General features: G+C 32.9%; 2 protein-coding genes across 4 annotated transcripts; one reads left to right on the top strand and one right to left on the bottom strand.

Moving 5' to 3' along the window:
• Positions 1-8,628: 8,628 nt before the first annotated feature.
• On the top strand, positions 8,629-12,737 carry LOC131640651 (cytochrome P450 734A1-like). 2 transcript variants are annotated; one of them, XM_058911029.1, is made up of 5 exons: positions 8,629-9,216; positions 10,362-10,606; positions 10,765-11,128; positions 11,519-11,933; positions 12,044-12,735. In XM_058911029.1, the coding sequence occupies exons 1-5, from the start codon at positions 8,731-8,733 to the stop codon at positions 12,049-12,051; spliced, it is 1,518 nt and encodes a 505-aa protein (XP_058767012.1). In that variant the 5' UTR covers positions 8,629-8,730; the 3' UTR covers positions 12,052-12,735. The 2 variants fall into 2 exon arrangements, with proteins under 2 accessions (XP_058767012.1, XP_058767014.1); XM_058911031.1 differs by having other exon boundaries at positions 8,702-9,216; positions 12,052-12,737.
• A 4,295-nt stretch (positions 12,738-17,032) lies between these two features.
• Positions 17,033-25,425, bottom strand: LOC131640652 (protein PHOSPHATE STARVATION RESPONSE 1-like). Of its 2 annotated transcripts, none has more exons than XM_058911032.1 (9): positions 25,167-25,425; positions 23,573-23,643; positions 22,830-23,481; positions 22,519-22,732; positions 22,352-22,428; positions 22,233-22,272; positions 21,373-21,430; positions 19,916-19,985; positions 17,033-17,795 (listed from the first exon to the last, which is right to left on the bottom strand). In XM_058911032.1, the coding sequence occupies exons 3-9, from the start codon at positions 23,472-23,474 to the stop codon at positions 17,433-17,435; spliced, it is 1,467 nt and encodes a 488-aa protein (XP_058767015.1). In that variant the 5' UTR covers positions 23,475-23,481; positions 23,573-23,643; positions 25,167-25,425; the 3' UTR covers positions 17,033-17,432. The 2 variants fall into 2 exon arrangements, with proteins under 2 accessions (XP_058767015.1, XP_058767016.1); XM_058911033.1 differs by having other exon boundaries at positions 23,573-23,636.
• Between the last annotated feature and the right edge of the window lie 520 nt (positions 25,426-25,945).

Below are 25,945 nucleotides of genomic sequence, written 5' to 3'. Positions count from 1 at the left end.
ATAATTAAAACTTCTAAATTAATCGAGAATTCACCCCCCCCCCCTCTTATGGTTGGAGTCCTTTGTTCAACACGTGTACATTCATACTTAGAACATCTCTCAAGTTATACTCAACTATATTCAATCTAAGATCACTCATCTCTCATATTTGGTAAGTTTCTCATTTTCTTACTTTTTATTTTAGATACATGCATTACATAAATGGTTATATGTATGATATATTAGGTTACATGCAATAAATATGTCATATTTGCTTTATCCTAAAATGTGTTGGCTTGAAATTTTGACTTTGTTACTTAGGGTTCATATGCTTTATTTCTGCTTCATCTATTTGATTTCGTCCAGTCTAGATTTTAAAATTCGGATCCTTAGTCTAGATAACAAAATTCAGATTTCTCTATTTTCTATTTTTTTAGTTCGGTTTTCCAATACTTTCTTTGATTATGACATGTTTTTCTTGTTTGTTTATAGGAAAAATGGAAAACAACTAATAAATAATGAGACATGGTAGAGTGGCAAAGCATGAATCTGTTTGCAGAGAAACATCTTGCCATATGTTCCACATTTGGAGAAACTTCATTGTATGCTGAAGCATCGTCTTCCCGGGTTCATCTTTCCCCGACACCGTCCTCCCAAATTCATGTGTCTTTGACTCATCATGATGCCCCAGAAGCCTCTTTTATATATGATGTTTATGTGTCTCATAGTTTTTCAAGATGTCCCTCAGACCATTCACTACTACATTTGTATGCAAACCATACTTCTAGGTGTCCCTTTTAATCTCATCCACCATATTGCTCCATATTGTTTTAGCATTTCCACAATCTCGCAAAATGTGCAGGGTTGATTCTTCTGTGTATTGGCAATCAATGCAATATGGCAAACTCAAGTGCCTCATGGAAAGCCACTAATTAATTATCAAAATGTTGTTTTAAACCAACCACACTAAATATCTTATTCATTCAGGGACCTCTAAATTCCAAATTTTATTCCAATTCTCAGAAGCATCATCATGATCAGAACATCTCAATAAGTCATACGCACTACATCATTTTCTTTATCAGAATTATGAGGACTTTCAACGAATGTTGTCGATGATATTACTCTATTTTCTCTCTATTATAAAAAAAAATTATTGAATGATGAATGTATCTAAATAGACTCTCTCAATATAATAATTATTCAATAAATATAAAATAATAAAGTGTATCTTATAATAGAAATGGAGAGTATCAAATATGTTCTTCATAGTCAATTTTGAACCCTAATTAAAATTCTCAAACCTCCTTCCACTAGGTATGATTTTATGATATTGAAATTTTTAATGATGTTTTTTTTTTCATTAAATATATATACTATGACAGCAAGAAATCAATCACTATTAAGATTCCTAAATTTAGATGACAATTATAGAGATGTACCATGTATTTTTTTTTGGGTCGTTGATTTATACTATGTATTAACAATTTATTTATATTAATTTATTCATACTTGAGTCGAGCTACCCACACACCTTTTTTTTTTTCCTATGCATTTTTTATTAATTTTTTTTGTCAACGTTTAGAAAGTTTTTGTGTTAGAAATAACAAATGAAATAAAAAACACACTATCATTACCCTGTTCCTGCTGTAGGCAATCAAAATTCCAAATCTCCAAAGTTTCATTTCATTGCACACTAACTTGACTTCAGTGTGTTCTTTTCACTCACAGTTGAAGTCAACGCTATGTTGAGTTAGTTCTCTTTTTTCTCTAAACACCATTTCAATGAATCTTGTTGTTGTTACCATACTTTTCCCTGTTCTCTATTATTTCCTTAAAACCGTTCACTCAGTTTTCTATCTCCCATACAAACTCCAACGACACTTCCGCAACCAAGGTATATCCGGTCCTAAATACCGTCCGATCTTCGGTAACTCATCTGAGATCAAACGCCTCTACGCACAAACTAAATCAGATTCAAATCAATTTGATCATGATTTCTTAAAACTTGTGGTTCCATTCTACCACAGGTGGTCTTGCATGTATGGGAAAACTTTCCTGTATTGGTTCGGGTCAACTCCCCGGTTGGCGATATCCGACCCGGATATGATCAAGGAAGTGTTGACTACTAAGTGTGGAGAGTATGGGAAGGTTCCTTATAATCCATAATCCAAGTTGCTTTTTGGACAAGGACTTGTTGGTTTGGAGGGTCATCAATGGAACTTTCATTCCAAACGGGGATTCTTAATATGAGAATAATAATCAAAGTAGTCATATGAAATAGCCATTATCATAATTCTACATTGTGGTTACGGATGCGATTGTAGTTTTTATGATTGCGATCATTGCAGTTGTTGCTTGTTAGTATGAATATTGATTGACAGGTGTTTGAAATACACCATTGAAAAATTATTTAAGTCAATATTTTTTCATTATATTTGAAGAAAATTAAGATTTATGGTTCTAAAGTTTTAATTTTTGGTTACAAGTACAGAAAGATGGCCAAAAGACCAAAATTATCTCATAATATTGTTCATGATCCGCAGTGTCATCCATGATTTTAATTCAAACCACAATTGTAGCTTCATTCTGTTTGCGGAGGTTACCATATAATTCTTTCTCTCTATTTATCTATCTCTAAAATATATTCTCTTCACCAAATTTTTATTAATGCCTTAGGCTATGTACAATGGTTTTATTATTCAACACTCTTCTTTTTTATTTTTTGTACTACACATCATCTTCTCTTTCTTCCACCTAATAATTCAACACACATTCAATTTATACTCACTACAATGATTTTGTTTAATAAAATTCAACATCCTATTCCACCACCATTCACAACACACTAAAAAATTTAAACATTCAAAACAACCAATAAAATTTTACAAAGTATTTTGTGGACCCCACTCTTTCCACATTCAACATGTTGAAAACTTTCAACACCAATTAATACACCTCACTTTACACACCCTATTCAACACCCTCATTGTAAGGATTCAACTATTGAATTTGTTTTTCAACACCCCCATTGTAAATAGTCTTATGAGTGAAAACTGCTTGTGAGAAAATAGTTGCGCTAGTGTCATGTCATTGTTATTATTTTCAAGAATGTGATTCCCATAAAAAAAACATAGTTTGGTTCTAGAAATACGTTTGGAAAAGTTTTGTTTGGTTTTTGAGATCAGCCTATAAAATTTCTAATTGGTTCATTAGCTCAGCCCGTGGAAAAGTTTTCTTTTTGGCTGGAGATAAGCCATTGTAAAATCTCTTAATTCGCTTGAATCAAAGGCTTTTGGGCATAACCTATAATAGCTCAATATTATTCAAATCTCAAGAAGATCTCTTTGGGACGGAGTAAGCCAATCTTTGCACGAATTTGTATAAATCTCTAATATCATCTCTCTAACCCTTATCTTTAAATTATAGCTATTTATAATATTGCCTTTATCTTACGTTGTTTTTACTATGATCTTAAAAATACTAACATGATTTACTACTTAATAATTAAAACTTCTAAATTAATCGAGAATTCACCCCCCCCCCCCCCCTCTTATGGTTGGAGTCCTTTGTTCAACACGTGTACATTCATACTTAGAACATCTCTCAAGTTATACTCAACTATATTCAATCTAAGATCACTCATCTCTCATATTTGGTAAGTTTCTCATTTTCTTACTTTTTATTTTAGATACATGCATTACATAAATGGTTATATGTATGATATATTAGGTTACATGCAATAAATATGTCATATTTGCTTTATCCTAAAATGTGTTGGCTTGAAATTTTGACTTTGTTACTTAGGGTTCATATGCTTTATTTCTGCTTCATCTATTTGATTTCGTCCAGTCTAGATTTTAAAATTCGGATCCTTAGTCTAGATAACAAAATTCAGATTTCTCTATTTTCTATTTTTTTAGTTCGGTTTTCCAATACTTTCTTTGATTATGACATGTTTTTCTTGTTTGTTTATAGGAAAAATGGAAAACAACTAATAAATAATGAGACATGGTAGAGTGGCAAAGCATGAATCTGTTTGCAGAGAAACATCTTGCCATATGTTCCACATTTGGAGAAACTTCATTGTATGCTGAAGCATCGTCTTCCCGGGTTCATCTTTCCCCGACACCGTCCTCCCAAATTCATGTGTCTTTGACTCATCATGATGCCCCAGAAGCCTCTTTTATATATGATGTTTATGTGTCTCATAGTTTTTCAAGATGTCCCTCAGACCATTCACTACTACATTTGTATGCAAACCATACTTCTAGGTGTCCCTTTTAATCTCATCCACCATATTGCTCCATATTGTTTTAGCATTTCCACAATCTCGCAAAATGTGCAGGGTTGATTCTTCTGTGTATTGGCAATCAATGCAATATGGCAAACTCAAGTGCCTCATGGAAAGCCACTAATTAATTATCAAAATGTTGTTTTAAACCAACCACACTAAATATCTTATTCATTCAGGGACCTCTAAATTCCAAATTTTATTCCAATTCTCAGAAGCATCATCATGATCAGAACATCTCAATAAGTCATACGCACTACATCATTTTCTTTATCAGAATTATGAGGACTTTCAACGAATGTTGTCGATGATATTACTCTATTTTCTCTCTATTATAAAAAAAAATTATTGAATGATGAATGTATCTAAATAGACTCTCTCAATATAATAATTATTCAATAAATATAAAATAATAAAGTGTATCTTATAATAGAAATGGAGAGTATCAAATATGTTCTTCATAGTCAATTTTGAACCCTAATTAAAATTCTCAAACCTCCTTCCACTAGGTATGATTTTATGATATTGAAATTTTTAATGATGTTTTTTTTTTCATTAAATATATATACTATGACAGCAAGAAATCAATCACTATTAAGATTCCTAAATTTAGATGACAATTATAGAGATGTACCATGTATTTTTTTTTGGGTCGTTGATTTATACTATGTATTAACAATTTATTTATATTAATTTATTCATACTTGAGTCGAGCTACCCACACACCTTTTTTTTTTTCCTATGCATTTTTTATTAATTTTTTTTGTCAACGTTTAGAAAGTTTTTGTGTTAGAAATAACAAATGAAATAAAAAACACACTATCATTACCCTGTTCCTGCTGTAGGCAATCAAAATTCCAAATCTCCAAAGTTTCATTTCATTGCACACTAACTTGACTTCAGTGTGTTCTTTTCACTCACAGTTGAAGTCAACGCTATGTTGAGTTAGTTCTCTTTTTTCTCTAAACACCATTTCAATGAATCTTGTTGTTGTTACCATACTTTTCCCTGTTCTCTATTATTTCCTTAAAACCGTTCACTCAGTTTTCTATCTCCCATACAAACTCCAACGACACTTCCGCAACCAAGGTATATCCGGTCCTAAATACCGTCCGATCTTCGGTAACTCATCTGAGATCAAACGCCTCTACGCACAAACTAAATCAGATTCAAATCAATTTGATCATGATTTCTTAAAACTTGTGGTTCCATTCTACCACAGGTGGTCTTGCATGTATGGGAAAACTTTCCTGTATTGGTTCGGGTCAACTCCCCGGTTGGCGATATCCGACCCGGATATGATCAAGGAAGTGTTGACTACTAAGTGTGGAGAGTATGGGAAGGTTCCTTATAATCCATAATCCAAGTTGCTTTTTGGACAAGGACTTGTTGGTTTGGAGGGTCATCAATGGAACTTTCATTCCAAACGGGGATTCTTAATATGAGAATAATAATCAAAGTAGTCATATGAAATAGCCATTATCATAATTCTACATTGTGGTTACGGATGCGATTGTAGTTTTTATGATTGCGATCATTGCAGTTGTTGCTTGTTAGTATGAATATTGATTGACAGGTGTTTGAAATACACCATTGAAAAATTATTTAAGTCAATATTTTTTCATTATATTTGAAGAAAATTAAGATTTATGGTTCTAAAGTTTTAATTTTTGGTTACAAGTACAGAAAGATGGCCAAAAGACCAAAATTATCTCATAATATTGTTCATGATCCGCAGTGTCATCCATGATTTTAATTCAAACCACAATTGTAGCTTCATTCTGTTTGCGGAGGTTACCATATAATTCTTTCTCTCTATTTATCTATCTCTAAAATATATTCTCTTCACCAAATTTTTATTAATGCCTTAGGCTATGTACAATGGTTTTATTATTCAACACTCTTCTTTTTTATTTTTTGTACTACACATCATCTTCTCTTTCTTCCACCTAATAATTCAACACACATTCAATTTATACTCACTACAATGATTTTGTTTAATAAAATTCAACATCCTATTCCACCACCATTCACAACACACTAAAAAATTTAAACATTCAAAACAACCAATAAAATTTTACAAAGTATTTTGTGGACCCCACTCTTTCCACATTCAACATGTTGAAAACTTTCAACACCAATTAATACACCTCACTTTACACACCCTATTCAACATCCTCATTGTAAGGATTCAACTATTGAATTTGTTTTTCAACACCCCCATTGTAAATAGTCTTATGAGTGAAAACTGCTTGTGAGAAAATAGTTGCGCTAGTGTCATGTCATTGTTATTATTTTCAAGAATGTGATTCCCATAAAAAAAACATAGTTTGGTTCTAGAAATACGTTTGGAAAAGTTTTGTTTGGTTTTTGAGATCAGCCTATAAAATTTCTAATTGGTTCATTAGCTCAGCCCGTGGAAAAGTTTTCTTTTTGGCTGGAGATAAGCCATTGTAAAATCTCTTAATTCGCTTGAATCAAAGGCTTTTGGGCATAACCTATAATAGCTCAATATTATTCAAATCTCAAGAAGATCTCTTTGGGACGGAGTAAGCCAATCTTTGCACGAATTTGTATAAATCTCTAATATCATCTCTCTAACCCTTATCTTTAAATTATAGCTATTTATAATATTGCCTTTATCTTACGTTGTTTTTACTATGATCTTAAAAATACTAACATGATTTACTACTTAATAATTAAAACTTCTAAATTAATCGAGAATTCACCCCCCCCCTCTTATGGTTGGAGTCCTTTGTTCAACACGTGTACATTCATACTTAGAACATCTCTCAAGTTATACTCAACTATATTCAATCTAAGATCACTCATCTCTCATATTTGGTAAGTTTCTCATTTTCTTACTTTTTATTTTAGATACATGCATTACATAAATGGTTATATGTATGATATATTAGGTTACATGCAATAAATATGTCATATTTGCTTTATCCTAAAATGTGTTGGCTTGAAATTTTGACTTTGTTACTTAGGGTTCATATGCTTTATTTCTGCTTCATCTATTTGATTTCGTCCAGTCTAGATTTTAAAATTCGGATCCTTAGTCTAGATAACAAAATTCAGATTTCTCTATTTTCTATTTTTTTAGTTCGGTTTTCCAATACTTTCTTTGATTATGACATGTTTTTCTTGTTTGTTTATTGGAAAAATGGAAAACAACTAATAAATAATGAGACATGGTAGAGTGGCAAAGCATGAATCTGTTTGCAGAGAAACATCTTGCCATATGTTCCACATTTGGAGAAACTTCATTGTATGCTGAAGCATCGTCTTCCCGGGTTCATCTTTCCCCGACACCGTCCTCCCAAATTCATGTGTCTTTGACTCATCATGATGCCCCAGAAGCCTCTTTTATATATGATGTTTATGTGTCTCATAGTTTTTCAAGATGTCCCTCAGACCATTCACTACTACATTTGTATGCAAACCATACTTCTAGGTGTCCCTTTTAATCTCATCCACCATATTGCTCCATATTGTTTTAGCATTTCCACAATCTCGCAAAATGTGCAGGGTTGATTCTTCTGTGTATTGGCAATCAATGCAATATGGCAAACTCAAGTGCCTCATGGAAAGCCACTAATTAATTATCAAAATGTTGTTTTAAACCAACCACACTAAATATCTTATTCATTCAGGGACCTCTAAATTCCAAATTTTATTCCAATTCTCAGAAGCATCATCATGATCAGAACATCTCAATAAGTCATACGCACTACATCCTTTTCTTTATCAGAATTATGAGGACTTTCAACGAATGTTGTCGATGATATTACTCTATTTTCTCTCTATTATAAAAAAAAATTATTGAATGATGAATGTATCTAAATAGACTCTCTCAATATAATAATTATTCAATAAATATAAAATAATAAAGTGTATCTTATAATAGAAATGGAGAGTATCAAATATGTTCTTCATAGTCAATTTTGAACCCTAATTAAAATTCTCAAACCTCCTTCCACTAGGTATGATTTTATGATATTGAAATTTTTAATGATGTTTTTTTTTTCATTAAATATATATACTATGACAGCAAGAAATCAATCACTATTAAGATTCCTAAATTTAGATGACAATTATAGAGATGTACCATGTATTTTTTTTTGGTTCGTTGATTTATACTATGTATTAACAATTTATTTATATTAATTTATTCATACTTGAGTCGAGCTACCCACACACCTTTTTATTTTTCCTATGCATTTTTTATTAATTTTTTTTGTCAACGTTTAGAAAGTTTTTGTGTTAGAAATAACAAATGAAATAAAAAACACACTATCATTACCCTGTTCCTGCTGTAGGCAATCAAAATTCCAAATCTCCAAAGTTTCATTTCATTGCACACTAATTTGACTTCAGTGTGTTCTTTTCACTCACAGTTGAAGTCAATGCTCTGTTGAGTTAGTTCTCTTTTTTCTCTAAACACCATTTCAATGAATCTTGTTGTTGTTACCATACTTTTCCCTCTTCTCTATTATTTCCTTAAAACTGTTCACTCAGTTTTCTATCTCCCATACAAACTCCAACGACACTTCCGCAACCAAGGTATATCCGGTCCTAACTACCGTCCGATCTTCGGTAACTCATCTGAGATCAAACGCCTCTACGCACAAACTAAATCAGATTCAAATCAATTTGATCATGATTTCTTAAAACTTGTTGTTCCATTCTACCACAGGTGGTCTTGCATGTATGGGAAAACTTTCCTGTATTGGTTCGGGTCAACTCCCCGGTTGGCGATATCCGACCCGGATATGGTTAAGGAAGTCTTGGTTACTAAGAGTGGAGAGTATGGTAAGGTTCCTTATAATCCACAGTCTAAGATGCTTTTTGGACAAGGACTTGTTGGTTTGGAGGGTCATCAATGGAATTTCCATAGAAGGATAATTAACTTAGCATTCCACTCGGAGATTCTTAAGGTAACATGAGAATATTAATCAAACTAGTCATATGAAATAGCCATTATCATAATTTTAAATTGCGGTTACGGATACGGTTGTAGGTGCTTTGATTGCGGTTGCTGCGTTTGAATAATGATTGACAGGTGTTTGAAATACACCATTGAAAAACGATTAAAGTCAAGATTTTTCATTATATTTGAAGAAAATTAAGATTTATGGTTCTTAAGTTTTAATTTTTGGTTACAAGTACAGAAAGAAGGCCAAAAGGCCAAAATTACCTTATATTGGTCATGATCCGCAGTGGCATCCATGATTTTAATTCAAACCGCAATTGTAGCTTCATTCTGTTTGCGGAGGTTACCACATAAGCAATATTAGGACCTCGATTGTAACCTGATGCCATGGCGGAAGTTATGCATCAGCAATATTATGGCCGCAATTATGGTTGCCGAATGCAATTTAAAACCATGGTTATTGAAAACTATACTATTTAAATCCTATTAGAAACATAGATTTGTGTTAAAATAAGTGAGAAAATATTTGCCTTATTACTACTGTACTACATCAGTGTGGAACTGTGATGCCATTGTGGTTGAGGTTGTCTGGACATGACCTATTAGAAACATATATCGGTCATATTCGAAGCACAGGTTAAACATATATCGGTCTTACTACTACATCAGTGTGGAACGGTCATGCCATTGCGGTTGAGGTTGTCGGGACATGACCTATAAATACATGGAGCGTAATCATCAAATATATTGTTTCATGTTGATGCCACAAAGGACATGATAGTGACCTTATATCAAACTAAAATTGAAATTAAAATTATGTTGACTGTGATTTCCATTGCTTTTGATTTTAATATTGCGAAAAATTGTGAATAAATTTTAAAATTAAAACCATTATTTTATCTGTCAAATTAGTTCATGTGGAATTAGTATATTTTCCCCTAGGTCAAACAACTACTGGAAATTCTTGACTTAACTTTAGTACTGGTTTGATTAGGAAACTAGACATCAATATTGAAATAAATAGATCGGTCTAATATGACCAATCTTTTGAAGTAATTTGATTAATAACTAGCCATTTTATAATGTTGTTTTGTGTGTCAGAATTTAACATTCATTGATGATGGTGGTGTAATGAAAACTGTTGTGCAGGGATGGGTGCCGGATATTGTGGAAAGTGTGACAAAGATGCTTGAAAATTGGGAAAATCAAAGAGGAGGAAGAGATGAAATTGAAATAAATGTTCACAGAGAACTTCATGATCTTTCTGCAGATGTTATATCAAGGACTGCTTTTGGCAGCAGTTTTGAAGAGGGCAAACATATTTTCAAATTACAGGAACAGCAGATGCATCTTTTCTCACAGGCAGTTAGAAGTGTCTATATTCCTGGGTTTAAGTAACTATTCCAAACTTTCTTAACTTAAAAAGTGCTTCTATTTGTTCAATGCTTTAGATGCTGCACTGTGTGTATGTTAGTATGTAAACTTCAATTTGTCTTTTTTTGATGGCATGCCTCTTATGATATTCCATCTTGAAATTTCGATAAAATGATAGATATTTGCCAACAAAGAAGAACCGGGATAGATGGAGACTAGATAAAGAGACGCGTGAATCAATTTGCAAGCTGATTGAGAGCAAGAGCAATGCAAGAGAAAATTCCAAAAATGTTCTAAATTCGTTAATGAGTTCCTACAAGAATGAAGTTGGTGGAGAAGACAAATTAGGATTGGAAGAAATTATAGATGAATGTAAAACGATATACTTTGCTGGAAAGGATACAACAGCTAACTTATTGACTTGGGCGCTTCTTCTTTTAGCAAAACATCAAGAATGGCAAAGTAAGGCGCGTGAAGAAGTTCTTTGTGTCATTGGACACAATAAACCTCCAATTGCAGACAATTTAAATGACCTGAAGATTGTAAGTTCCCATTTTAAGCCTGACTTGCCTCTTTCATTTTACGCCAGTTAGTAGAGTGAATGCCACTGGGAGCGTAGTGGTTTTTATCAGTAAATATGTCTAGATGATTGCTCATTAGTCAAATGGTTGGTTGTGAATATTCAGTCTATGCTAAAATGAGACATTTAAGTTGAAGCAGAGGTGATGAGAATCTACCATAGATGGAGAAACAGTGGAATTTTATGAATTTAGTGTAATCATTTAAGAATTTAAATTAAAATCTTCAAAAATAGTGCAGCATGTAGTACTAGTATGTTGGGGCAATCGGTATTTGCATTTCATCAATAATGAACGAAACAATCGATTGAGTTTATGGACTAATAATTGATGGTTGTTTACATATTCCAACAGGTTGGCATGATCATTAGTGAAACACTTCGACTCTATCCTCCAGCTCTAATGTTAATGAGGCAAGCCAATGAAAATGTGATGCTAGGGAGCATGGAAGTTCCTGCAAAGACTCAACTCTACTTGGCATTGGCTGCTATTCATCATGACACAGAAATCTGGGGAGAAGATTGTCACGAGTTTAATCCAATGAGATTTAGTGAACCTCGGAAGCATTTAGCAGCATTCTTTCCATTTGGATTAGGGTCTAGAACTTGTGTTGGGCAAAATTTAGCATTAGTTGAGGCAAAGATAACTCTTGCTTTGATTATTCAAAGTTATAGTTTTCTGGTATCTCCAAGCTATATACATGCTCCTATACTATTTATAACTTTGCAGCCTCAACATGGTGCACAAATCATCTTCAGAAGGATTTCAGGTTGACTAATTGTTATTTCTCTTTTTTGTGTAATTTTGAACTTTGATTAGTAGTAAGTCTTTCAAGTTGCATGTAGTATTTTAAGAGGGATTGATAATAACACTTTCCAGGGATGTAGCCAAAAGTCTTGCAACACTCCAGAGTCCAGACCAGTTGGCTGATATTCTCACTAAACCATTGTCAAGTTAAAGAAGGACTTATGAATGGAGGCCTTAACTAGTGTTACTTGATTTCTTTAGATAGAAGTCAAAGTAAGTAAGGGAGAGATTGTTGTATAATCTTATTAAGCTTTGTTAGTTAGATGTTACGTTTTGTTTGTTCAAAGTTGAGTTAGTTACAACATTACTTGCTCTACAAGTAATGATCACAACTATATGTTTGCTAGTGTAAATAATAGCCTACCCATCGAATATGAATGAGAATTGTCATTTTCATCCAATAGTGATGTCATGCTTTCAACATGTTCTAGTGTCCATTAATTATAACTGAATCTGCATTCTCTTGAGTTGTGCTCACTACACATCATGTCTTAAAGCATAAATCTGTTATGCCAGCATTCTCTTGAGTTGTGCTCACTGCACATCATTTCTTAAAGTATAGAGCATTACTTTTAGCACTCTTAGTGGTGCTCACCGATGACTTTTTTTAATAAGGGTACTAATAAGATGGTAGTAATACTAGGCGAATTTGAAGTAAAACTAGGCGATCTACGTGGATTAATTCTCTAGCAACAAGTTACAATTGCCTATCCTTAGTTAATTACTAAGTTGTACAATTGCTCTGATTCAGATCGGTAGACTTGCAGTCAATAATCTATGCTCATCTAGATTGGCTTTGCGCGCGCTCGTCAACACACAAAGAACATTCAGAATAAAAGCAATTGAATTATAACTAAATTGTAAAAACGTTCAAATAACATCAATTATGCATATCATCCAACATGATACAATTAGGTTCATCTTCTATGACCTAATCAAAGAAAATATATTTATATTAAACAATGAATTACGTTGAGTTGATATGAAGATTACATGAAAATCAATGAAGAAATGTCTCTAATAGCTCCAAAGCAATACAAATTCGTACTAGAAATTCCCTTGTCATCACTTTCACGCATAAAATTCATAACCTTAAAAAAGTAGCATTTCTTTTCTATTTAAAGTTTCAAAAAGTGTGTCACGATTTCGCGCCATCGTGATACTTTATCACCACATCCATGATGAGAGCATCGTTGTAGCGAGAAATCCAGGGGCAAAACCAATGTTTTTTTCCTTTTTCTTCTTATTTTTTTTTTCTAAGTCTGCAAACTCTTCACCTTTGGCAATTTTACTCACTTATTCATCATTTTAGTTTTCCTTTTTCTCATAATTCCACCTATTCTATTGAAAATATTCAAAAATATTACATAATGACATAGTGTAATCGCAACTTTAAACTTAATCTATTTCTTGTCCTCAAATAACTTGCCTTTAAATTGAAACTTTCATGAGAAACATAATGCTTACCCTTACCAATAAGCATCACCTTTTTTTCTTGTTTTTCCTGATCAACACATCAGTTCTCTGCTTCAATCCAAATAATTTCGAAAACTTCTTCCAACATCACATGTACTCAACCTGTCTCTCATCTCACCATTGTTCACTCGAATGGACATGGTAAACACACAATTAACGTACAAAAGCATTTAACCATAAGTTTAACAAATTTATAACAAATTCAATCAAAGTCGTCTTTAAACACACACTTTTGAGGTCTTTTCAAGGTTGTAATGTGGCTTATGTCATAGTAGAATATTTTAGGATAGTAGGCTTAAATATTTGGAGTTTGTTATCTAATTTTCCTTATGTTACCATGTTCCTTTCACGACATTCTCTTGGTAGCGTGTTTCCATACATTTTATCAAAATGTAGACAACAATAGATGTCATAATTTTGTCTTTGCATTGAGTAACGTGCTTTCTTGCATGTGATTTAATTGGAGCAGCATATCCTGTTCTTCGAATCTTCTGAATACAGAGTTAAAAACTTATGTCGCTTGTACTTCTGAGGAACCTTGTATTATTTGTATTGTCAGACCTTTGTTTCTATGATGACTTATGATCTTCTGTCACTGATTGTTGAATCCTTGTTCTATGTGCAGAACTTCTAATCATTTACTCATGTGGTCTTCTTGTTGTAATGAGTTCTTCATGTATCTGATAATTCTGTTTAATTCCTTGAAGCTTGTCTGAATTTCTTTTTGACGCTGTCGTATAAGGCTTATAGCATAATCTCTGCACACTTAATGAAAACATTAGTAGTAAAATTGTTTACTCACAAAATATATGTTTGTTATCATCAAAACCAGATTCTGAACATAGATTCTCAATCTTGTTCTAACAATGCTTAACCTGAATGTACGATTCAGGTTAAGGTTTCCAAAGTATCATGCTCATTTGCACCCAATTATCTAAATTAGTGGGGGCGAATCGAACCTGATGCTTAGTGTAAACACACGCTTTGGAATATTTTTTGTGCAACTTTCATCGTATCGTTTCTATCTTCTTCTTGTCCATGTTTTACAGCAAACCCCCAACACAAGTTCCGACAGCAAGATCATAAAATCATCTCTCCGATATGCTAAGATTTTCTATCAGTAGTGGCACAATCTCTTCTATGGCCATTAAATATCGTTCCAGCCAGAGATTGAACTTGAGTATTTTCATTCAAATAAGTTTCATGTGAAGGACGTTAAACACTTGAATACAACCGCTTAGTTAAATATTAAATAGATATGTTATGATCTAAAATATTAAATCTGACTAGTTAAAATTTCATCGACGGCCATAATCATTAACTAATGTGACTACTATACATGTCATGAACCCTTAGATTTTGTTTGTGAGTTTGGAAGGAAATGGATGGGAAGACTTTGGAAAATAAGAAGAATTTATTGAAAAGAATAAAAAGATTTTGGGTAGGAAGGTTTTGGAGGGTTTGATTTTATTCATAACACCAAAAACCCCATAAAATAGGAAACTCAAAAATGGTATTGAAGAAGGATTTTGGAGGACTTACATAAATTTTTCAAATATCTTTTAGGTTGTTATACTATTCTGAAAATTATAAATTTAGTAATGATAATGACTATTTTATCATTCTTAAAAAAATTATTATTTTTAAAAATATCAAATATTTTTCTATATTTTTTTAAAATTTTATTTTCGAAAGTCTTCTTTTTCTCTCCTCTTCAAACTCGAAACATAGCCTTACGATATTTTTTTATGTGTGTATTTTTGTTGTGACTTGTAAATTCATATAAATATATTAAACCCAATCCTTAGGCTCTGTTTGGTAAAATTAGCAGTTGGGTGATAAGCTAGCTTATAGTTGATGGCTGATAGTTTATGACTGATGGCTGGTGACTGATAGCTTATGGCTGATGGCTGATGACTGATAACGGATAAGCTAATTAAAATATTTGGTAAAATTAACGGTTTAACAAACTAATAAATGTAAAATGACATAAAAAGACATTTATTAATTAACAATTAAATGCACATTTAAAATAATTAAAATTTATAAGAGTATTAATGAAAGAAAAAATGATAAGCTATAAGCTAAAACGCTATTTAAAATAGCGTCTGAAAAAGAAACTATAAACTCGTGATGAAAAGACTGTTACCAAACAGATCTTTTATTATTATACGAGCTTATAAGCTATAAGCCATAAGCTATAAGCTCAAAATCAGACATGCCAACTAATATGTGAAATCCTACTTAGTATAGAAAGAAACTCACACACTTATAAAATATAAAAAATTGTGAGTTCAAGTATCCACTAATCACGTATGAAAATTTGTAGTGTCACTTATTGTGATTTCTCTTATACAACTCTCTTAATATGATATCTATATATGCGACTACTCAAATGTATACTATTTTTAATTTTGTAATTAAAATTTCAAGTATATAATGAAATAAAATTAATCTACATCCGCGCATCGCGTGGGTCTTATTCTAGTTATTTCTAAATGTTGACAAAAAAAATTATCGACTATAATAAAATATGTATAAAAAATTAGGGGTGTTCGCGGACCGGTTTAGTTCAATTTTTAGAAAATTCGATACCCAAACCGATTAAAATAAAATGGATTGATTTAGATTGGATTTGTAAATTTTTGCGATAAACTCCAAACCAAACCGAGAAACAACGGGTTGGTTTGGATTGATCGGGTAGATTGAAAAATGTAAAAATATTTGAAAAAAAATAACTTATTTATGGAAATTAAGTTAACTTGTCCACATACAACATTTCATTTTTTTTCTTCTTGAAGTTGAATGTTTGGTAGTAATTATCATAATAATTAGTCATGATTGGTTTAGGTTGGGTTTGAGGATAGAAAGTTGAAAATCCGATGCCCGAACCAATTGTCATTGAATTTTATTGGTTTGCTGCGGTTTTTGCCCAAAGTGAAAAAATGTCCATCCCTAACACTATGGTTGGTTCGGATTCTGGTTTGGTTCGGATTTACCCGAACCAAATAAACATCCCTGTCAAAAATCACGCCCTGCCCATCCAATCCTTATATCATCATATTTGTTTGGTTCGGATTCTGCAAGGAGAAACACTCAGAATTGAATTTAGATTTGATTGTGTGACATTTACTTATGAAACCAAGCCATTATACCCCTCATTCGAACTACTTTTCATGATGCTGCAATTTAATGGTTTAGTCTTCAAATAGTTAAGCGTAATTAGTATTTACTCTCCGTCTCTTTTTAAATTTTATAAACCCCTCTTGTGAGTGCAAAATCTGCTTATGCATGTTTAGAATTAGCATTACTGCAGATTTCTCAGAATCATATTGAGCCACCATCTTTCTTAAGTTTTGAAAAATTACGATGACTCACCAGTAATACCAAACATGCATTAGAAATGGACAAGAAATACTACTTTTTATTTACCCAGTTAACACGTGTTATGGAAAACACAACAGAAAGAAACATAAATAGAACAGCTGCTGCAAGGAATCCAAAGTCAAATAAAAGAAAGTGAATTCAAAACACAAACCCCCTTCATAGTATGCCTTCCACACCATCATTGGTGGGAAAACTAACTTAAGAACTAAAATTGTACCTTTTTTAAAATCTTGGTACAGTTAAAACAAACAGTTCATATTAGAAATGTAGTACATACCAACATTGAAATTTGGGTTGTAGGAAGTTGATAAGATACTGTCCTGATAAGATGTAGTAGCCATTATCTGCACTGTACAATAGAATCTCATCCTAACCAGGGTACCAAATAAGATAGGGTGTCGAAGAATGTCATTGTCAAAACTTTTACTTAACTAAATGAAAGGTAAACATACAAGTCCTCATTGAACACAACAGGACGGGGAAACACATTAAGTAAAGCTCTAGATATTAATCGATCAAGTCTTCCTTGCTAAAATTAAATTTCAAATGAATCAGTATTGTCTTGTCAGTTCAATGCTGATTCAGCAGAACATAAGGTTTATTCATCTGTCCTTGGCCGCTTAGAGGCTTGATGGCTATCTTCATTATCATTATGCTTAAGATCCTCAGAAGCTTGGGCTTTGAAGGTATCCTGTTTCCCACCAGCTTCCGGCGAGCTATCCTCAACTGTGGTACTACCATTAGCTTGATCAGATTCTGACCTGCAAAGGTCCGTTTTAGATGCTTCTGATTCATTTTTGGTAAAAGGATCTTTTATGGGGTCAGGAGACACTCCTGATGGATTCTCAATGGCCGACGATGATGCCTTAAAAGGTTCAACACCAGATTTGCATTGTTTCTCGAACATCATCTGGAGGTACCTGCCCTGCTCTTCTATTCGCAACTGTAGATTTCTTTGAATCTAACACAGAAATGAGAGTATAAGATCACGGAAAAAGGCGTGACAACTATATGGGAAAACTGTGAAATGCCTTGGACAGTTCATGTATGTGATATGACAGAAACAACATAACCCTAAATGCCATATGCATAAAGGTACATGTCAAATAATATTCCTGAAATTAGTTCCATGACCCAAGAAGAAACAACATAATTCTAATCAATATAACCAAAAATCTTTGGATTTCAAGAGGAGAAAAGAAGTACTCAATTCAAGTCTTAGATCTTTTGCAAAATTCATCTTAAACAGGATAGATAATTCTCTTCTTTTACAAATCAAGAAACGGGCATCACCTATATATTAACATGTTTTCTAAATGGTTAGTATCTGATTTCTAATTCATACTCCACAGCAAAGATAAACAATCAAATTTCAATGGACAAGTACACAGAGAGAATTAACATCACCTACTTTTGCTTTGTGAGGTAGCTTGTCAACTTTGGAGTAAATTCTGAGACTGTTGAATGTGTCCACCTGATTTACAGGATATGAAGTTTTTGGGAGTAGCCAGGCTAAAAGGTTGTCATTATCCTGTTTTTTTGTATGGAGGCTTGGTTTTATAGCCTCTCTGCGGGTCTCCCCATGTGATTTTAAGGTGATTCTGAATCATATTTGCAAAGGGGCTAGTTTTCTATTTCGGGTTGATCTTTTTTTCCCTTCAACTGCTGCTTACCTTGTAGATTTTGGAGGATTCCCGATCCTCCTGTTTTTTATTTCTTATTTCTTAATGAATTCTTCCTTTCGTAAAAGGTACCACAAGTATCTACGATGATACACAAAACTAATCTAATGACTGCATAGATGTTCACATTTAATTTTTGCAATGCATGTTAAACTTATGATAGATTAATTTGTGAAGATGCTACCAGATTAAGTAATGTTTTACTTTTTCAAATGAACCATTATTTTATTTCTCAATTTTGCCTCCACACAAATGCCATGTGCATCGCTCTCAAATCATTCTACTTTACCCAAAAGCATTTGGATGAGATGGTAAGGGATCTCTTCAAGCTTAACAAGAGGACCTGGGTTCGAACCTAACTCTAGGCATGGCAACTATTATAACAATAGTTAATAAGGACAATTTAGAAAAGTTGTTACACCCGTTGACTTATTTATTGCTTTTCCAGATTCTAAAGTAAGAGGAAAATAAGATGATAGAAAATATCCTGATAATAAAATACAGTAAGTTATATATTTATTATTATATATTATACTCATATTTATATGCAAATGCATTAATATTAGTTTATTAAATATTTATATATACATTTTAAATAAATATTTATATTTTTCCTGATACGTATTTATTAATATAAATATTTATATGTAATTTTAGTTTATACTTTATACTTGTTTGTATATTATATAATATGGATACATTTTAAATAAATATTTATATTTTTCCTGATACGTATTTATTAATATAAATATTTATATATAATTTTAGTTTATACTTGTTTGTATATTATATAATATGGATAAAGGAGGAAAAAATATAGCATCCATGCACTTCCTTCCCTTTCCGCTCAATAGTGGAGGGAAATATATTTTAGGTAGGTCCCACACAACTTTCCATCCTTTTTCAGTGTTCCATTAAACCATGATAAACCAAACGGTGGAACATTTTTTTGATTTGCGTGCCTTCTATCCTCACACTATCTTTCCTTCAACTTTCTCATACGCCAAATATACCATAAATATCACTTAATATGGGCCATAGAGGGCATAATCATACCATTAAGACACTCTATTTAGACCACTATCCATTTTTTATTAAAAAATGAACAAAAGAACAGAAAATGAGAGAAATAGTGAATAATTTTAACTACTTTTATAGGCAAGTTACATTCCAATTTCCTTGAATTCATAAGCACCAATTGAAGCACAAATCCTAGTAAATCCTAAAAAAAGTTTATCGTACTAATCCCATTAAGTTATAGATGATGAATTTCTAAAGTCATGGCAATCGCAACAGAAATAGAGCTTGCTTACAAGTGTCTTCAAATCACACTTCTAATCTTTTAACAATAAAATGAGCATATCATAAGGAAATTCACAAAAAAGAATAAAATTCAAACCTCAAGCTGTTCGTGCAACCGCTTCTGAACCTCCATTTGCAGTCGTAGAGCTTCTGTGATCTCAATACCACTGTCAACGATGCAAAGGTAAAGTCAGCATACCAATCACTGTGCATGCCTGTGCATGGATGTATATGAAATATGACCAAAAGCTTACATAGAGACATTAAATATTAAATCTGCACTAATGCATTTGTCTAAAGAAGTACCTTCCTGATCCATACAACTGAGAACTTGCTGCAGACTATATTGATGGATTATCTTAAAATCCTACTTTTCTAGCATTTTATTCATAATACTCAATCTTGAAGATATCCATAATTTTTGTTTGTCTGTTATATTATCAGATTTTGAGATGATATATGCATATATGCATAATTACTAAGAATCTGTTATCTTATCAGCTTATGAGATGATATATGCATATATGCATAATTACTAAGAATAGACCTTAACTAGGAAAGGACACATCAGATTGGCCAAAGAATTAGTCATACGTTTTAAGTTAGAGCAGGCTGTGTCAACAGGCTGTTAGAGTAGTTAACTAGTTATCCCTTTATAAATAGAGACATAGAATGTAAGAGAAGGCAGTTAGTTGGTTATTAGATTCGAGATGTCACAGTTCAGGCTCTTGAATTCCTCTAGAAGATACCATTGTAAGATGGTTTTCTTCTTGACCCTGGATACCCACTGATCCAGAGTTGAAAGATAGTGGGTAAAATTTCCTATTTTCTTTCTGTAAATCTTGATACTCTCAGTATCTTTCATAATGCCAGCAGATGAGATAAATTTATACCACTAATCTCCATGCATGTTTACATGACAGTGTTGTGTGCATTGGTGACTTAATGTCAATCTCTAGAATGAAATTGGTAGCCAGGATAATTGGCCATGCAACTTTTTCCCTCTAAACAAAACAAATGGCCGACATCAATGATGAATGGAAAATGGTTATTAAAATTTCAAGTTTCAAAAGCGACATTCTCCTTTACCTTTAGACTGATTAGATTCGATGTTGGTAAAAGCTCAGGAGCAACATATATAATATTTAGGATTTGACTCCTCTAAAGTGGGGTGCAAATGTGCAATTTACTCCTATAACCCACAACAACAACCAAATATTTTACCTACTATTGCCAAATTATAACTGTTGATTAGAAAATTAATGGTAGAGATTTTTGACAACATCTTTGTATTTTTATACATACACATATTTTATCACAACCTCTTATTGATTTCTAATCAACAGTTATCACTCTGCATTTTACCCTGTAAAATACATCTCCCCTTTTAAAGAAGTCATAAGATTTAAAATGTAGAGAATATTTGTATTAGCAGAGTCATATTAGAGAACCAAAAAGTTGTCTAAAAAATTGATGTATCAATAGTCCTTAAAATACAACAATACATAACAAAAAAAGATGTTAACTTCAAATAAAAGTGGATAGTTTACTTACGTTTTTAAATCTAGAGATGAAATATCATCAATGGGGCTTAGTTTTTTCTCTCCAGCTCCTGCCAACAGTATTCAACAAATTGTACATCATGCGATCAAGCAAAGAAGGAGCATTACTCTATTTCAATAAAGATAATAAAGACACACTAGTTATAGACATCAAATGCAGAAAAACCAGGTCAATAACAGAGTTCACAGTTAGGTCTCATAATATCTCCAATCTGCAAATCTAATTAAAATATTACAATAAAGGAAGTTGCAATTAGTACTTAATTTATTTAGAAAATTTAAAATTCTTTGATTCTCTTTGGACTTTATATAAAACGGTTAAATTTAGCGGTATCACAACTAATTACACAGAATGTAAGAAAAATTCCGTGGAAACTTGCATCTTAAATGGTTTCCTCTTACATGAGCACGGGGGAGGGACAAAGGAAGGGGGAGGGACAAAGGAAGGGGAAAATGTCTGAAGAAAACAGATAACCAAAATATTGCAAACAAAGGGTTAAGAGCCATAGACAACAAATTAAGACGTCACAGAGTTGCATCATTCAACAACTTCTTACATAGGTGACTTTTACATTCGTATATTCGAAAAGCATACTTGACATAAATTCCATGTTTCTCGATATGGAACAAACCAAGTTTCCAATTAAAAGGAAATTTGACAAGAACCATCTGCTTGGTAAAAGCTTTTAATTCTACTGTAAATTTTGCAGATCATTGTTCTTACTAAAATAAGTTATTTAATAGCCAATGGACTCCTCATCCTAAGTCCTATATTTGGTTATTTGTTTTCTTCAGACATTTTTTCCTTTGTGCAAGAAGGCGCATATAATATACAATACATATCTTATGTACCTTCAGATGACTCTGGTCTATATCTAGCTGTCCTGTATTTCTGCATTTCACGGAGCAAGATATTTGAATATAAGCATTCAAGGAAACAAACCTTGAAAAATAAGACAAAAGGAACATACTTGTAAGTGGCTTTTAACATGATATATAGTTAGTCCTTCAACTTTCATGAGCTTCAGCACACCCTTAGGGGTAGCTCCTGTAAAAAAATAAAAATAAAAATAATTGAGGCAGGAGTTTAACCAATTAAGACAATACTTGGGAGTGTGAAAGAGCGAGATGGACATACTTTCACTTCCACCAAGTTGGCTGACAGCCTCCACAAATGCCTCGTGAAGCTCAGGAGTCCAACGCATCCGTGGCTTGGCAGATGCAGAATTTGCTGAGGAAGATGGAGCAACACCAACATGGTTTTCTCCGGATATAGCTGGAAGTTGTTGATGGCCTTGGGATTGGTGTCCTGCCGAAAATTGTGAAGATGACTTTGAAATGGGATCCACCGCCTAAAGAAACAAAATGAGTTCCCAACATGTTCCTTAAATAAATTGCTAATCATTTACTCTGCAAGCTAATACTAATTTGAGTAATGAAAACCGTAACCTTTGGCTCAAGATCTTGAATATTATCAGCAAGAATATCATTCCAATTAGAAGTCAAAGTATCATCGTCACTGATTAGCTGGTCAGCCCACTCCTGCCAATCATTTCGCTTAGAAAACTCCTCAGTAGCCATAATATTGCAGTCACTGCTCTCTAATGGATTATTATTAATTGAGGCATTCGCTGAGAAATCAAGAAAGCTAGGCAGGGAATCTGCATGCCATGAAGCACTGTTTCCATTGGAATAATGTGTTGATGTGGTAGAAGGTACTGGTCCATTATTTGAAGAATACGGTAATGGCACTGGAGTCACGCTACTCAATGGCTGTACAATAAAATGAGCATTTCTAGAGGATTTTTCATGAGGTGAAAGGGATGAGTGATGAAGGTCTGTTGAATATCCAGGGGAAGATGAAAACATATGCCCAACTGCACCACTGGAACTTATATGACTTGCATGATTAAAAGTTCTTGTCTTAAGATCTTTTTCCACAAAAGCCTGCTGCGAATCAGATAATCTGGGGTATGTCTCGTCTAGAGGATTTGGATGGATAGACATCGATGAAGGAAGAGCTCCAGACATTCCTATGTTACTCAGCTGCTGGGAACTTGATCTTTCAATTGAGAAAGCAGGACGAGCTTCCATTATTTTCCTAAGTTGTTAATTGAAAAAGGTAAAAGTATCAGCTGTCCAGTCAACTAATAAAATCTGAGATTCGCGATCTCTCAGATGGTAATGCTCACCAGCAAAATACTACAGATGTCGCTTTCTATTCTTGATGCCCAAATCAGACAAGTTGTCATCAATCTGCACACTTGAAAAAGAAAAAAGACTGTTTAGTCTTAAGTATCAAAAGCTAACCAAAAGAAACTCAGGTGTGAGAAGTTGCTTCAGAAGATCATAAAATCCCGTCATGAAAAAAAAAAAACTTATATAAATAGAATGGCAAGCTTAAATATAAGGTTAAACGTGATAGAATGAACATGTTAGTGTTGTAAAAACTTAAAACCCCTATAGTTGTTGGTCACAAACCTCAAAGTTTCATAAATATAAGGTAGATATACAGTGCCATTCATGGCAGTTTAGGCTAAGAGATATGTAACAATTTCTATAGTTCACATAAGTGGTAAGCACAGTCAGATATATGAAAAACATCATAGTGTCCACAGTTATGCAATTATTTAAAAATGAAGACTCACATTAAGCTAATGGGCTACAGACTACAGAGTACTAGTTTGCATTTGTACAAGAATAACTCGGCATCTCCAGAATGTTACAGCTTTCAAAATAATTATAACATAAAATAAATGCACGGCATCTAAGCATCACAACATGAAATGTTAAAGAAGAGGGCTAGAGAAATTCTTAGTATCATGTCTGATGATCCTTGGAGAAGGGATTCAGTGACTTTGGGTGATTTTAGTTATTTTTTATGAAAGAGAAAGTAAAATATTAAAAATTAATGAGAGAGTCTTTTTAGTGTGAAAGAGACACAAAGTTACGGTGACTTTGGCACCCCAAAGTCACCAAAACCCATTATGATATTGATAACACACAACCTGAATATTGTTCATCACTATCATCATGCAATATAAACCAAAATCTAAAAAAACCTCAACCATTAAAACATACAAAGAAGAATTTCCCCATTCACAATCAATATCGCCATCAAAATTTCTAACTACAAGTATATAGTTTACGAAAAACAACACAAAAACTGCAAAAGGCTAATCAGAAAACGGAAATGGATTCAGTGACTTTCCGGCGGGAAAGTCACGGTAACTTTAGCCTAAGTTTTGTTGTTTTTTTCATAAAAAATGATTAATTGATAATATAAAAATAAAAGAAAAATAAAATAAAAGAGATAATAGGGTAAAGTCATGGTGACTTTACTGTTTCAAAGTCACTCAAACCTGATCCTCAGAAAACAAGTTATCTCCCACCTAAACAGTAAACACCAAGCTTCACTAATACATAGAACTGATAATAACTACTTATCCTTAGCTTGTAACTCTTAGAAAAATAAATAAACATACAAAAAACTAAAATTTAAAATAAAATTAAAAAAAAAAAAAACATGAGAAACAAATTCACACTCCATGATCAAACCTTCACATGATATAAACCTAAAAACATGCAAAATTAAAATACTCAAATTCGATTGAATTAAACATCAAATAGCAATAAAAAACACTAAAAAGACAAAAAAAATAAAAATAAAAACGCAGGAAATCGACAAGAAGCATCCACGAAAAAGGGGAAACAGAAGCAAAGGGAATAGAATAGCAACGGAAAGTTTCACAAAATCGATTGTGTGGTGAATAATCGAATTGTTACCTGAAAGATGGAGATTCGACGGGAAGTTGTAGAATTGAGAATTCCGTCGCCGGCGAAGCGAAGTTGATTGGATTTGTGGGAGTGAACGGTGACGAACGGATGCGGTTAGCACCTCTATTGGTTATGGAGGAAATGGCCACTTCATATTCAATCCAACGCCCCAAAGGAGCGCGTGAAGATACTCTCGGTTATGAAACACTCGTCAGCGATTGGTTTGCAACAGAAAAAAGAAATGAAAATATCTTAATCTTAACGGTGTGCACGTAAGGATTGGTTTGGTTTGCGCCATATGATTAGGGAAAATGTTCTTTCATTTACCTCAATAGGTAAAATATAAAAAGTTACTCTCGCCCTCAACAAGTGAAAAATTTAGAGAATTTCTCGATCCTTCCCTTAATCTCATTGTCACATAGCAAAATTTCAATTATATTCCTTGCATGCAAATTTAAAAATACGTTTTTTTCAAAAAAATTGTTTCTTTCCGTAAATATATTTATAGAAGTATTTAAAATTGGCAAAGATGGGAAGAATTACTGTTTTATTCAATTCAAAGATTTTTTCGTAGGTACATTTACGGATTGGCTTAGCATCTGAATATTTCGTAGATGCATCTACGGAAGTATCTGATATACGCATGATCACTCTCCCATTGTTACATTTCTTCATCAACACTCACTCTCCACAACCTAAAAACCCTACTTCTCCAATATGATTTTTCACTCCAAAACTCCAACTTTTTGATGCAACAAATCAAAGGGAGCAAGAGAAGACTGAATTTC

Source organism: Vicia villosa, unplaced genomic scaffold (genome assembly GCF_029867415.1).
Source record: "Vicia villosa cultivar HV-30 ecotype Madison, WI unplaced genomic scaffold, Vvil1.0 ctg.003254F_1_1, whole genome shotgun sequence".
In the NCBI taxonomy this organism is placed as follows: domain Eukaryota; kingdom Viridiplantae; phylum Streptophyta; class Magnoliopsida; order Fabales; family Fabaceae; genus Vicia; species Vicia villosa.
Note: the sequence above shows the minus strand (reverse complement) of the source record. Positions and strands in the feature narration are given on the sequence as shown.

Coding starts and splice junctions, on each gene's coding strand:
- LOC131640651 (XM_058911031.1), top strand. CDS start 8,731: ATGAATCTTGTTGTTGTTACCATACTTTTCCCTCTTCTCTATTATTTC. Junction 9,217..10,361: donor TCCACTCGGAGATTCTTAAG/GTAACATGAGAA, acceptor ACTGTTGTGCAG/GGATGGGTGCCGGATATTGT. Junction 10,607..10,764: donor GTCTATATTCCTGGGTTTAA/GTAACTATTCCA, acceptor ATAAAATGATAG/ATATTTGCCAACAAAGAAGA.
- LOC131640652 (XM_058911032.1), bottom strand. CDS start 23,474: ATGGAAGCTCGTCCTGCTTTCTCAATTGAAAGATCAAGTTCCCAGCAG. Junction 22,429..22,518: donor CCAACTTGGTGGAAGTGAAA/GTATGTCCATCT, acceptor ATTTTTTTACAG/GAGCTACCCCTAAGGGTGTG. Junction 19,986..21,372: donor TCATCTCTAGATTTAAAAAC/GTAAGTAAACTA, acceptor CATCGTTGACAG/TGGTATTGAGATCACAGAAG.